Here is a 14,944-nt window from a genome sequence, read left to right on the forward strand (position 1 = left end):
CCTACTACATTACTAGAAGTATTTAGGGTATTGTCCTAGTTTGGTTTCTGTTGCTGGGATAAACATCATGACCAATAGGCAACTGGAGAAAGAAAGGGTTTATTTCATCTTCCAGGTTACAGTTACGTTGCTTGGATCCTAACAGCTCCCTTGGGGGAGGGGAGGGGGTGAGAAGGCGTGGCATCAATGGCACAGGCACTGGGCGTCCACTGAAAGCAAATAACAAACTCATTTATTCAATAATAGGGTAGGCTTTATGTACACTCCTCCCAGCACCCAGTGTACATGTGTTCAGGGGCATGTGTCCTTTCATTTATTATCAAATGGTAAAGAAAACAGTGAAGGATGGAGCAGAAAATGTAAAACAGAAGCAGTTAGTGGACCTATGTAAAGGATATGAAGTGTGCCGTGTACTCTCTCTCCACTTTTCTGTAGGTTGAAAATTTTCAAGATAAAAAATTGAGGATAAAAACCAAGAAGTGCATAAAGGCCGAAACAGGAAAGTGAAGCAGAGATCAGTGCCCTGCCCCCACCCCCGCCCACGCATCCTCTAGTGGCTTTGGAGCCACTTTGAGAGGCTCATCCTGGCTCAACTGCAGGGCCAAAGGATGCCTGCATCTCTCCAACCTTGCACCTCAAGTGTCCTGGCAAGTGCCTAGAAAGTACATTTCAGAGGGTACAGAAAAAAACATCCTGATGCTCAGGGAGCAAGGGCCAAGTCAGCTGTGGGGACAGAAGCATGAGAATGGTGGTCCTCGGTGCCACCATGAGGACTTTGTGCTGCTGGACAGACAGACTGGAACTGCACCCCACTGTCCTTCTGGCTTCCTCTGCTTTTTTGAGCAGGCCCAGGCAAAGTCTATCGGGATTTATTGCCATCTGTTCCTTCACCTATTGCTGGCTTTAAGGTCTATAAACTAAACCCCAAGAGTCCAAAGAGAGCAGATGGCCGGAGGGGCCAACTCCGAGCAAGGCCACCTCTCTCCTTCTCTTCCATCATCCTGGGGTCCTGAGAGCAAGAAAGAGCAAGAGAGCAGTTGGAAGGTCTGGATCCCAATCCCAAAATCCCCCTTCCAGTCTAGCCTGCCTTTTGTTCAACCAGGGCATAGGCTGGCCAAGCAGACCTCTCCCCACTGGAAATCCTATGAAACTTCAAAGAAAAGATGTGGCAGGCCGGACCCTGGACACGCCCTCATCGTCAGTCTCAGTTCCCACCAAAGCCTGTGGTGTTTCCTGTGCCTTGTCCGTTATTTCACAAGCTATTTCTTGTTTGTTCTGAACTTCCAGGAGACAGGTCTTTATCTTCTGCCCAAAGCCACGCAGCTGGCTGCAGTCCCTCCTGGCCAGCGCCATGGCCAAGACCCTTGGTGACCATCTGCTAAACACCCTGGAGGAGCTGCTGCCCTATGACTTCGAGAAGTTCAAGTTCAAGCTGCAGAACACCAGCCTGGAGAAGGGCCACTCCCGGATCCCCCGGGGTCATCTGCAGATGGCCAGGCCAGTTAAGCTGGCCAGCCTGCTGCTCGCCTACTATGGGGAGAAGTATGCTGTAAGGCTGACCCTGCAGATCCTGAGGGCCACCAACCAGCGTCTACTAGCAGAGGAGCTTCGTAAGGCCACAGACCCAGGTAAGTGGCCAAGCCCCTTCCTAGCCACGATGGCTGCTGGCTACTGGTGGTGAAGGGAAGCAATGCTCACACCCAAGCTCTCTAGCTTAGTGGCTGGGAAGCCCTTGTCCACTGCAATGTCAATCCAGCTGCCCACTGCAATGTCAATCCAGCTGTCCACTGCAATGTCAATCCAGCTGTCCACTGCAATGTCAATCCAGCTGTCCACTGCAATGTCAATCCAGCTGTCCACTGCAATGTCAATCCAGCTCATCTTGTCCCTTTGTAGCCTGCTGACTGATGCTCCCTCGGCACCTAAAGGCTTTAAAAATAAAAACGGATATTCTGACTGTGGGTCAGAATCAGGACAGGCAGAGCTGGAACACCTGTTCCTACAGAATTCTTTACTCCATTTTTCAACTAATACACCTGCCCAGACAAACATTAGGTTGGCAGAAAGGCCTGGAAATCCAGCCATACTAACATGGCTGAAAATCTCATTAACGGCCCAATTTCACTTTAGAATTCTTCTTTAGCATACTTTACGAGCATACTTAAACAGGTTTTATTTTTAATGAAAAGTTTCTTCAAATTAAAACATAGGTTGCTAATTAGAGATTATCTTCATTATGTAGACTTTGGAATTAAGCCTTTTAAACAGAAATATTCTGAAATTTCAGGCAAGGTTGCTTGCCATTTTTGTTCTTCTTTTGGTTTTTAGATAGGGCCTCACTATGAAGACCAGGCTGGCCTCAAACTCACAGAGATCCACCTACCTCTGTGTTCAGAGTGCTGAAATTAGAAGATGTGCACCACCACACCCATTCAAAATTGTTTTCAAGTGTCTTCTGTATTTATCTTTGTGACCTGGGATTTCCTTCAGCTTGTGTAATGAATGAAAAAGATTCATTTATAAGTCCCCATTAATTAATTAATTTTATGTGTATGGGTGTTTTGTCTGCAGGTATGCGTGTGCGCCACTTGCATGTCTGGTTCCACAAAGGCCAGAAGAGGGCATCCTATTCCCTAGAACTGGAATTACTGGCACTTGTGAGCCACAGGTGGACACTGGGAACTGAATCTGGGGCCTCTTGAAGAGACTCCAGAGCTCTTAACTAATGAGCCATCTCTCTCTCTCTCTCCAGCCTCCTTTATTAATTTTTATTTTAATTATATTTTATATATGTACTTGTGTCTGTGTGCATATATACAAGTGAGTGTTAGCATGCCATGTTACACATATAGAGGTCAGAGGACAGCTTGAAGGAATTGCGTCTCTCCTTTCCCCTTGTGGATTCTGGAGGTCAAATTCAGTCATCAAGCTCGTTGGCAGTGCCTTTACTCACTGAGCTGGTCTGCTTTAATTCTTCTTTATTGCTTTGTTTTATAAATCAATTTTCACATCTATAATCATACATTCATCTATAACAATAAGCGTGTGTGTGTGTGTGTGTGTGTGTGTGTGTGTATTTTGTTTTGTTTTGTTTTGTTTTTTTGATTTTGTTTTTGTTTTTGTTTTTTTCTGGAGCTAAGGACCGAACCCAGGGCCTTGTGCTTGCCAGGCAAGCACTCTAACACTGAGCTAAATCCCCAACCACCTTTTTTTTGTTTTTGTTTTTGTTTTGTTTTGTTTTTGTTTTTGTTTTTTGCCTGGCTCTGCCTCCCAAGTGCTGGGATTAAAGGCGTGCGCCACCACCGCCTGGCTTATTTACTTTATATTTTATGATTCTGTGTAATTGAGCTCTGTTGTCTAGAATGTTCTGTGCTTTTCCTTTTAGTAACTTCTGAGGTGATTCTTTCTTCCTTCCTCCAGCCTCAGCCTTGAATGTAGGACAGCTTCATGCCTCTATCTGATTGTCTTTCTAGAACATTTAATTGAAGAAAATAGAATTGGTGGTCCTGTCCAGTCTTCTGGAGAGAACAAGCCCAAGAGTGTGAAAGTACCAGATGTCCTGGAAGGTGATGGGACGAGGCAGAGTGGTGATGGATCAGATGGCCTGCCACCCAGCCAGTCTGAAGTGGAGAAGGGGTCCCAGAAGAAGTCTCTGGTCAAACGGAGGGATCCAAGGGGTCCTGAGAGCCTGGACTCACAGACCAAGCCATGGGCCAGGGGCACAGCACCACCCTATAGAAGAAACCTGGTCACCACCCAGCCCCCAGGGGACAAGGAGAGCCGGGCAAGCGCCCAGCTCCGCAGGAATGCCAGCTCTGCAGGAAGGCTGCAGGGACTCTGCAGCAATGTCCCGGGGAGGAGGGATTGCAAGAAAGCTGAAGCCTATCTGCCCTCAGGAAAGAAGCGACCCAAAAGCCTTGAAATTACCACTTACTCAGGCCAAGGAGAACCCCCGACTTCAGAAGCTCTTCTGACTCCGGAGGAAACGAGGAATGGGAATCCACACCCGGCCGCTACTACCGTGAGAACAGCCGTCCTGAATGAAGGGCCTACTGGGGCTCTAGAAAAGGGCTCAGGGAATCCAGAACTTTCCATGGTCCCCAATGAAGAAACATTCAGGAACATGCCTTCCAAAACATCGTTGACTGGAGAGGAGAAACGCACTACATCCTGGGAGGAAAATGGAACTGGGAGTCCAGAGGCCCCTGCGAGCTTGGGGAAGATGGCGGCCAGCACGTGCTGTGAGCCCTGCGATCCAGAAGAGCCTTTGCCACTATGTGAAAAACCAGCCCCAAACCCAGAAGACCCAGCATCCTTAGGATCGACAGCTTGTAAAGGTATCCTCCCCAGCTCTCGGGAATGTTCTTTTATGCTTATCACATTTATATTGCTGGGATACCTGGTCGCCTCCAGGGGTCCCTTCGCAAATGTGGGCAGGGCCCAGGAGGATGCACATTTACCCATCTTGCACAAAGGGTTGCAATCCAATCTCAGTTGGTGCCTGAGCTCCCAGAAGTCCTCGATAGAGCCACAGGCTAGGTTAAGAATCTAAAGAGTGGGTTAAAACATTCGTCTCCCACTGTGACTCCACAGTGTAAGTCTTGGGGCAGAGATTCTGCTAACCACCTTTCTCTGAACAGGGAGGGGGAAAGATGTTGACCCCAAACCCTCTTACTGGGAAATTAGTCATCAGGATTATGTTGTCTGTGAGAAATAGAAACCACCAGCTCAGAAGAATAATACAGAAGCTTGTTCCTCTTTCATACAAATGTGAGTCATTTGTGTGACCACAACTAGACTTCTGCTGAGCTGTTTTTCTGCTTCAAGTTTTTCCCCCTGAAATTCATAGCCTCAGAGGTTATGAGCCCCTGGCTCCACTCAAGAGTTTGGAGGGACAGAGGGGACATCATGATGTAGAGAAAGTTTTTAAAGGTTTCTACAAGTCATTTGTTCTCACTTCCCTTTGACTAGAATTTGATCAAATGGCTTCTGCTAACTGCACACGAGACTGAGATTCTGTTTGGAGTGAGGTGGAGGAGCAGCTGTATAGGCAAACAGTTTATTCTGTCACGAGAAAGGGTCCTTATGGAACACTATGACGTTTGATTGTGAGGCAAATTCCTGGGGTGGGAGGGAGGAGGAAGGAAGAGCTAATGGATTGTGTGTGTGTTTCTTTTTCTTTTCTTTTTCTTTTTTTTTTTTTTTTTTTTTTTTTTTTTGGTTTTTCGAGACAGGGTTTCTCTGTGTTGCTTTGCGCCTTTCCTGGAGCTCACTTGGTAGCCCAGGCTGGCCTCGAACTCACAGAGATCCGCCTGCCCCTGCCTCCCGAGTGCTGGGATTAAAGGCGTGCGCCACCTGTCTTCTGTTGTTTCTGATGTAGAGAAGCATTGCCTATAGCCTTGGAGCAGAACTTTCTTAACTGTTGTCTTCACTGTGAGATTCACCTGTTAGCTTTATAAGTAAGGCTCCTTTCTTTGCTTTTATTTCTTGAATGGGAGCAGGGGATTCACCCAACACACACGTTTCAAATGCTTGCCATACTCTCTGGCCAGATTTTCTGCTGGGAGTGAAGACCTGTCCATGAATGAGACACACAGTAACCATCCCCAAGAGCTCTTGCTTGAGTTGTGGGCAATCTGTGGCGGTTTGAAATGCAAAAGCAAATGCTGTTAGCATGGTTTGCTTTCTTTTAAATGAGCCACTAGATCTGTGTCTACGGAAGGGGGAAAGCATAGTATTTACAGCAAAAGGCCACAGATGTCCCACAGAATCAATGCTGGAGAATGCGAGAGCCCAGAAGAGCTTCGCCCTCAGCTCTCAGCCTCAGTGGCCTGTTTATAGCTTCATTTGGATGGAAGTCAGAGAAGAGCATGCTGGGAAGTGGGCAGCTCTAACTGAGAATGTGTGTGACCTATGAACAACTGCTCTCTTGTAACTATCTTGGGTTTGTCACTGAGGAGATTTTTTCCACTGCTGTGTCTCCAGGAAGGTCACAGGACAAGGTTGCGTGTCCTCTTTGCCACACCCAGGAAGGAGACCTGCATGGTGGTACCTGTGTGCAAAGTTCCTGCAGCTGCTCCATTGCTCCTGGGGATCCCAAGGCCCCAGGCAGATGCTCACCCATATGCTCCCAGTGCCAAGGTTCACTTGCAGGAAAGAGCTGTGGAGACCAGAGCCCCCAGCCCCTACCACAGTGCCCACGTCACATGAAGCAGGTGCAGCTGCTCTTCTGTGAGGACCACAGGGAGCCCATATGTCTCATCTGCAGGCTGAGTCAGGAGCATCAAGGCCATCGAGTGCGTCCCATAGAGGAGGCTGCACTGGAGTATAAAGTAGGTGTTCACTCCCACATAGACGTCTCTGCTTGTGTTCTTCATCCAACCCTCTGGGATGTGGGTGTGTTAGTCAGGATTCCTGGGCTCTAAATGGTCAAAACGCAAGACAAACTAGGACAGCAAAGAAGGAACTGATAATTCATATTTCTCAGAAGTCCAAGGTTACTGGTTTTGAGAATGGATCCAGGGTCCCCCTGTGGGGGCCCCTTGGTGATGGATCCACACCATTTCTTTCCCAGAACCCTCCTCTTGCTCCCAATTGCAGCGCCCCAGCTCTGCTTCCAGGAGTGGATTCTTTCCTTTAGAACTGGTATGAGCTAAAAAATGGCAGGATTCAAAAGTAAGCATCTACATGCGTATTCTTCTCCAGGAGCAAATCCAGGAGCAGCTGGAGCGTCTGAGAGAGCTGAGGGGATGTGTGGAGAAATACAGACTCCAGAGAGATAAGAAGACAGAGAACTTCCTGGTGCGTCCCCACGGCCAGTCCTTGCCCCTTTCCACCTGCAGGAAAGAGGAGGGAGCATGTGCAATGGTCCCTGAGGCTCTGCCCTGACTCACAGGGCAGCAGGGGTGGTCTCAGAGGGATGGTAGGGAGGTCTAAGGTGAGCTCATTCATCCTTGCAGCTCCCTGTCAGGGGAGAGGGCCACCTCCAAGGGCTGCTCATTTTCTCCTTCTCACAATCAGTTTAGAGAAACTAGAACTGTCACTTCAAAAACTCTCTGTATTGTTTATAGAATTATTGTTGGAGCTGAAGATGTAGCTCAGCCGGGAGAGTGGAAACACAGAACCAATGAGGCCCCAAGTCCCATCCCCAGTGTGGTAAAAACTAGATGTGGGGGCACACGGATGACCTCAGCATTTGGAGGGTAGAGGTTGGAGGATCAATTCAAGTTCATCATTAACATAGCAAGTCCAAAACCAGCCTGGGCTACATTAGACTCCCACACATAGCAAAAAATCTGGTAATGTTGACACGCACTTGTAATCCTAGCACTCAGGAGGAAAAGGTAGGAAAACTGCCACAAGTTTGAGGCCTGATCTACATAACAAGTTCCAGGCTAGCCAGGGCTACATAGTGAGATCCCATCTTAGAATGACAATAATAATAATAACATAATTTTTATTTATAAATTTTATAAAAACTATTGACTTTTGGGTTTTTTCCCCCAGTTCTAGGGACAGGACCTAGGATTTGTATTTTCTAGGAAGGGGTTTTATCCTTGAGATAAATCCCCCAGCCCCCATTTTTTTGGCTTTTTGAGACTAGATCTCATTATATACTCCTGGATGGCCTGGATGTCAACCTACTATAATGACCTCTTTTATTGTTTGCTTTTTTTTTTTTTAGACAGGGTTTCTCTGTGTAGCCCTGGCTGTCCTGGAACTCGCTCTATAGACCAGGCTGGCCTCAAACTCAGAGATCTGCCTGCCTCTGCCTCCAAAGTACTGGGATTAAAGACGTGCACCCCACAACCTTGAAGAATGACCTCATCTTAACTAAATAAATCCACAAGTGTCCTACCTCCAGATAAAATCATGTTCTGAGGTACTTGGACTTCAACATGGAAATTTTGGAGGGGAAATCACTGAAGCTAGCACCATATTCAGCACATTTTCCCAAGAGCTAGCCCCTTTTATGCTCAGTCTGTTCTGGAAAGTTCCATATAGACTGCTCCCAATTCTGGAGCCCAGGTCTCTAAGAGGCTGAGAATCTTGGTTACATTTAAATTGCTGTGAAGATGGGGGCTGGAGAGATGGCTCAGCAGTTAGGAGCACTTGTTGCTCTTGCAGAGGACCCAAGTTCAAGTCACAGCACTTAAATGGTGGCTTACAGCCACCCCTAACTTCAGTTCCAGAGGATCTGAAGCCCTCTTTTGACTTCTGAGGGCATGCATGCATTCAGGCAAAACGTTTGTTCACATAAAAATAAAAATAATTGCTATGAAGAGACACCGTGACCAAGGCAACTTATAAAAGAAAGCATTTAATTGGGGGCTCACAGTTCTAGAGGGTCAGAGTCCATGACCATCATGGCTGGGAGCATGGCAGCAGGCAGGCGGGCATGGTGCTGGAGCAGTATCTGAGAACTTACATCTTTGTCACAAGCATTAGGCCAAGAAAGAGCAAGAACTAATTGGGAACAGTGTAAGCTTTTGAAACCTCAAAGCTCAATTTCAGTGACACACCTCCTCCCAAGACCACACCTCCTAATCCTTCCCAAACAGGTCCACCAACTGTGGACCAAACATTCAAATATATGAGCCTATGGGGGCCATTCTCATTCAAACTTCACAATGAGGAAGCCTTCCTTTCATCCATCTCTGTGAGGTGGGCTTTGAGGGTATCCCTAGATATATACTTCCAGCCCACAGCACACACCCATATATCTCCTGATTCTGTGTTCCCAAGAAACAAACAGAAACCCAGCAGCAGAAGATTTCATGCCAGTTTGAGAAGCTGTACCAATTTCTGGAGCAGCAAGAGCAACTCTTTGTGACCTGGCTACAGGAGCTAGGCCAGACCATTGGCAAGGTCCGAGAGACATGTGACACCCGAATTTTCCGAGACATTGCCCTCCTGGATGAACTTATTGGAGAACTAGAGGCCAAGCAAGACCAGCCAGAGTGGAAGCTCATGCAGGTGGGTGTGAGTGTGCTTGGCCTTTCCCTGCCTGCTGTGCCCAGTGGGAAATTCAGACCTGTCACTGCCCAAGGCAGGAAGCAAGGCTGTTGAGGCCTGGAACGGGACTTGGTCTCAATTGACCCATGCCTCTTGGGTTCACATCTCTTTGATAAGGTCTCTTGGGAGCCCAGAATATCTCAGCATCTGGGATGCCCCTGGAATCGCCCAGAAAAGATAAACAAACTGCAATGCAGTTGAAGAGTAGGCTCTGGCAGGGTTTCTACCCTTGTGATTAGAATAACAATAAAGGAGGAAAGTTCCTATTTGTTGGTACCCTACCACTGGGAGTCCTTGAAAGACCGGAGAGCAGCTTGCAGCCTGGGAATCACAGACTCTTGGAGACTGGTAACAGAGAGCTTCCCTCTTTTCTCTCCTAGGACATTGGAGTCATGTTGCACAGGTACACATTGCAGATGTCCCATGGTGTCCCCTTGGTGTCTTGCAGGAAGTATTTGGATGGGACAGTCCTAGGAAAGACCTGGGTCTGTAATTGAGGACTCCTGTTTCCTTAAGCTTCCTGAGCTCATCCTTCCTGGATTTGTGTGGGAGCTTGGCCAGGTGGGAGTGTGCAGGGCATGAATGGAATACTGAGAAGGGATTTATTCCAGTCCTGCTGGACACAGATGCTTCTTTGCATCCTTTTGAATGGATTGCATCCCATGCCATTTGTTTTATGACAGTGGCCCCTGAAGAACTGCCTCTGGCCTCAAGTACTTTTGGGGAGTCCTTGGGGATCAGTTTGGAGGTAGGCTAAGCCCAACAGGCAAGGGGAAGAGAGAGATGAGATAGAAAAGGCTACATCTCATCATTACTTGGGAGCTTTACAAAATGCTGGTGTCTAAGCCACAGATACACCAATTAAGTCTCAATCTTGGGGTTGGGACTTGGACATTAGTGGTTTTTTTAAAAATTATTTTAAAATATGTGTAACATAAAATTTCAGCTATTTTATGTCTGCAGTGCACTGATATTCATACATTCATATTAGTGTGAACATGCTACCACTGTCCACCTCCAGAACCTTTTCATCTTCCCACATAGGAACTCTGTACCATTAAACACTCATTCCTCATCCTCGGTCCCTTATTGCCTGGCAACCACCATTCTGTTTTTCCAATTTCTTAGTCTGGCTGTTTTAAGTACTGCACATTAGCAGAATCATAAAAACTTTGTCCTTTAGCCTTCGGCTTACTTTAATTCAATCTAATGTTTCACAGTTCATGGTGTAGCATGTATCAGAATTCCACTCCTTTTAATTGCCAAGTGACACTCCTTTGTACACAGACATCACAGCTTCCTTATCTATTCGTTTACTGATGGAAATTTAGACTGTTTCTACCTTTGGGCTGTTGTTGGGAACGGTGTTGTTATAAACAGGGATATACAAGTGCTACTTGAGACCCGCTTTCAATTTCTCAGATTTTACACTTACAAGTAGAATCACTGTATGTCCATCTATTTAAAAGTTTTAAGGAATCTGCATACTATTTCCCACAGTAGAAGCACCATTTTGCATTCCCACTCACAGTGCTAATTTCTCCACATCCTCATCATCAACTTGTAATTTCCTATTATCATTTTACTGCTGTTATAATGGCCATTCTAACAGGTGTGAAGTGGCACTCCCTTTCCCTTTTATTCTCTCAATAGAAATAGTAGAGAAGTATAATTAATTTGACGGAGAATTCTGATAGCGAGAGTAACTCAATTTGAAGGCTGTTATTTAAACTCATTGTGATTTTTATAACGGTGGCCCAGAAATGCTGATCTGCAGCTGAAATCGAGGACCAGTGTCAGAACTTTGAGTCTAGGGAAGATTTCTTTGTGTCACCCAAACCGGGATGGGTGTGTTTAGTGGGGATGGTCTTAACTGTCACCTCATAGGGACTCAGGCTCCATCTTGCTCTTGTCTTCTCTGGCCAACAATCTCTTGTCTCTAGGGCTAAGATGGTGACTCTCTCTGAGCCACTGGTCACTCCTCCAGATGTCAGAGAAAAGATCCACCTGCTCTACCAGAAATCAAAGTTTATGGAGAAGAGTATGCAGAACTTTTCAGGTGAGTGAGCTTGGAGGGAGATGAGAAGCACTTGCTCACTTCCTCTATGGAATCCACGCAGCCCAGAGCCTGTCCATTCATTTCCCCATCTACCAAAGCCTTTGTGACCCTGCCTAGCTTCTTTCTGACCTAACTCATTCCACTAACTCAGTTTCTCTCTTTTTAGAAACACTGCGCTCTGAAATGGAAATATTTAGTGCTGTGGATGAGGCAAAGTGGGGAGGGCGCTGGCCTAGCACACCACAGGCCCCGGGTTTGATTCCCAGCACTGACCTAAAATGGGATGGTGGAAACGCACAGGACTATGATCCAGCACTTTATCCAGAAGTGGAAGCTGGAGGATCAGAACCTCAGGATTACCTTCAGTCTCAGCAAGCTCAAGGCACGCCTGAGCTACATGAGACTCTTTCTCAGAACAACAAACGAAAACTTAGATCTCTCCTGAAATGGAAGCCTTCATTTGTAAGTATGGTGGTGGAGATATAAGCCAACCAAGAGATTTTGTCATTGTTCTTCATCTGTTGCTCTGGGGGAACTATTCAGAAGAGGGGAAACACCTAGGACAGAGGCACCAGACAGGTCATAAAAGGCCCCCACAGCTCTGTTTGGTCCCTGTGTCTGCCTTGTTTATTGAAGTAACCTCTTCAGTCTCTAGGGTGCCTGGGAGGCCATGGGTTATAACTAACCTAGGATGCAGAGCCCTAAGCAGAGAATCCTGTCTTTCCTTGTGGGGATAGTATAATTCAGACTTCCTCGATAGATATGCTTAGAACTTCCTTTATTCCATCTTTCCCCCTCTGTAGTTCCAGAACTGACTGGTGCTCAGGAACATGCTGGTAAGTGCCTAGATCAAGGCAAGCAGTAGCCTTGGTATATTGGGTCCCTGTCCCCTACCACAATCTCAGTGAAATCCCTCTGCCTTCGATGGGGAGAACCTTGAGAGAAGCCTACAGATCCCCACCCCCAGCCAGGTGTTCTTATTCTTCCTGCAGTTTCCGGAATTCTGGTCTAGCAACTGCTTACCCCAACCTCAACTTCTCTGACATGAAGAGTGTGAGATTTGGAAACAAAACATACCTACTGCCTGACGGTCCCCGAAGATTCTAAAGTTACATCATCACCCTGGATACTCCTAGCCTTGACTCCAGCTGCCGTCACTGGGAGGTGGAGTTTGGGAGTGTGCAAAGTACTGGCAAGCAGAAAGTGAAATATAACTCTATGGACCAGGCTGGTCTCAGACTCAGAGATCCACCTGCCTCTGCCTCCCAAGAGCTGGGATTAAAAGGTGTGCACTACCACTGAACAGCTTAGTTCTCACTTTTACCTCTCTGGGTTTTGAAGGTGATGCCTTTAAAGGCAGCACATTTAGCTCTCCATTGCATGTATTGTATCTCCAACACTCTTCCTCCATCTCGAGGCCCAATCATGGCCCAGAGACCCTTATATTCTAATAAATCTCATACCTGAAGGGAATTATGTATCAGCTTCCTTTTAGGCAGACTGCTGCTATTCTTATCATTACAAAATACTGTTTTGTAACTTGCCTTTTAATTTATTCTATTTATTGGTTGTATTGTATTGTACTACATTAACATATAATGATTTAACCATAGCTTTGAAGGTAGGCTGTACATATTTTACTGGGTAACAATATTAATTTTGTGTGTGTGCATGAACGCATATGGTGTGTGCCCGTCTGCATGATGGTGTACATGTGTGTGTAAATGTGCATGTATGTGGCATATGGAGAGCAGAGATCAACCTCAGATCATTCCTCAGATGCCATCCTTTTTTTGATTTTCTGCACAGGATCTCTCGCTAGCCTGAAACTGGCTAAGCAGAATAGGATGGCTGTCTTGCAAGCCCCAGGGAATCCCCTATGTCTGTCTCCCCAGCACTGGGATTATGTCTGGCTTTTTTTAAAACAACAACAACACACACATACATGTTTTCTACTGTTTACTCATTCTGTTGCCAGTTTTCATACTCTGTATTTTAAGCCATGGTTGAGTGAGTTGGCTATTAGTGTTGGCACATTTAAAAAGAAAAAGTTCGACATCCTGCTGGAGGCTGTCCTTTCATTCCTGGAGGTGTGGGGCTGTGACAGTCAGTCCTAACCTGATGGCACTATGTTTTTGCTTAACCAGAAATGAACTGCTCTATTCTTGTCATTGGAGTGCTCGGATCTGAGCAATAATTTACACATGTCCCCTGTGATGACTAACGAAACTTAATATGGAGCCGGGCATCCCTTATGGGCCCTTGACCTTTTGCTCTGGAATGCCTGGGAGATCCTAGTGGTTTTCGGATGAGATAAGAAAAGGATAATAGGCCAGGCGGTGGTGGCACACACCTTTAATCCCAGCACTTGGAAGGCAGAAACAGGCGGTCTCTGAGTTCGAGGCCAGCCTGGACTACAAAGTGAGTTCCAGGACAGCCAAGGCTACACAGAGAAACCCAGGTCTTGAAAAAACAAACAAACAGAATGTGATAATGGGCTGTGAGGTATTAACAGCTGCTATTGCTTCTGTAAACCCTGCTTATCGCTATGGGAAAGGGGCGGAATGGTCTCTTTATTACTATATAGTAAAGCAATTTTCCTGCCCAGCTGTGGATTCCATGGATATTTGTAATGCATACCTTTGTGATGCCTGCCTTAAAAACCCCACCCTAACCCCTTTAAGTCGGCAGTCCTTCTGCTAGCAGTGAGAATAAATTCATTTCATCTGAATTTGAGTTGAGTCTGAGTCTTTGGTTTCTCCCCGTGGATTCGAACGCCACAACAGAGGAAAGCAACCAGTGCCCATAGATTGTCCTAAACTTCCTCAGTATTTCTCCGGGAATAAACTGAGTACGGAAAGAGTGAAGAAAGAGCAGAGTTGGTGGGTCGCACTTGTTTTCCTTGCACTCAGGAGGCTGAGGCAGGAGACCGCCAGGAGTTCCAGGTCAGAAAGTCTGTGAGAGGCCAAAAATGAGTAGGGAAATGGAAACTCTCTTTTAAAAATACAATGACAATGTAGAGGTTAGTAAACTGGAACCTAAGCACAGCCCGGCACGCAGGCTCCGTTGAGAGCGTCCAGGAGGGGCGAACACCAGCACCGGACACACCCAGGGCGCATGCCAGGAGGTCCCGAACCCTCGGGAATGCTGCAAAGGAAACCCAGGCCGACCTGGTGTGGCCAACTTCCCGTAGCGTCTCCGCTTGTCCCCCGCCCACCCGGCCACCAGGTGCTTTCCCGGGAACAGTTTGGAGGGAACTACATTTCCCAGCGAGCACTGGACACTAGATTGGCCACTCACGGCGACCTGCGCGCCCGCCAGGGAGGACCAGAGGTAGCTTCCTGCTTCTTGACTCCGAAGTGAGCCACACAGAGTAGTTCCCGCCTGCCCGGGCTCCCTCGGGCTCTAAGAGCTCCATCAGGCAGTCTTCAACCTAGGCTTCCACACCGGAAGTGCCTCACCGAAAGTGGTCCCACAGAAGCAGAAACATCCGGCCTCCCAGAAGGAACTAGTGTTCAATGTCCTCTCAGCGGAAGGCGGCAAGTTCCAAAAGGTGGCTGACAATCTTTGAGGATAGTCAGATGGACGAGGCGAGAGATCGGCCTCTAGCGCCTGGCTTTTTGGGTCATTTCCGGAACCCAGGTCTTATCGCCGGGAACTGAGGCGGTTTGGACAAACAGTCAGGTTGGGGCGGCTGATGGGTGAGCATCATCCCTTACTTAGACGCTAGAGCAGCTAGGGTACCACGTGCGCCCCCAAAGAGTGCCACGGTTGACTCTCGGCTGAACAATGGACCGAGTGTCCAGCAGAGTCACCGAGTTTTCACTAACCACAGCTTTCTCGTTCTCCAGTGCAAACTTGTCCTTTGGT

The 14,944-nt window shown here is 47.2% G+C and overlaps 1 protein-coding gene across 2 annotated transcripts; it reads left to right on the forward strand.

The window, feature by feature from the left end:
- The first annotated feature begins 1,168 nt into the window (after positions 1 to 1,168).
- On the forward strand, positions 1,169 to 13,557 carry Mefv (MEFV innate immunity regulator, pyrin). 2 transcript variants are annotated; one of them, XM_016003244.3, is made up of 10 exons: positions 1,173 to 1,628; positions 3,474 to 4,337; positions 5,986 to 6,332; positions 6,706 to 6,801; positions 8,746 to 8,976; positions 9,396 to 9,418; positions 10,959 to 11,074; positions 11,241 to 11,536; positions 11,878 to 11,910; positions 12,067 to 13,557. In XM_016003244.3, exons 1-9 carry the CDS (start codon positions 1,352 to 1,354, stop codon positions 11,887 to 11,889), a joined length of 2,262 nt encoding a protein of 753 aa, XP_015858730.2. In that variant the 5' UTR covers positions 1,173 to 1,351; the 3' UTR covers positions 11,890 to 11,910; positions 12,067 to 13,557. The 2 variants fall into 2 exon arrangements, with proteins under 2 accessions (XP_076433599.1, XP_015858730.2); XM_076577484.1 differs by lacking the exon at positions 11,878 to 11,910 and having other exon boundaries at positions 1,169 to 1,628.
- The last annotated feature ends 1,387 nt before the right edge of the window (positions 13,558 to 14,944 follow it).

This window comes from Peromyscus maniculatus, chromosome 8, assembly GCF_049852395.1.
Source record: "Peromyscus maniculatus bairdii isolate BWxNUB_F1_BW_parent chromosome 8, HU_Pman_BW_mat_3.1, whole genome shotgun sequence".
NCBI lineage: Eukaryota > Metazoa > Chordata > Mammalia > Rodentia > Cricetidae > Peromyscus > Peromyscus maniculatus.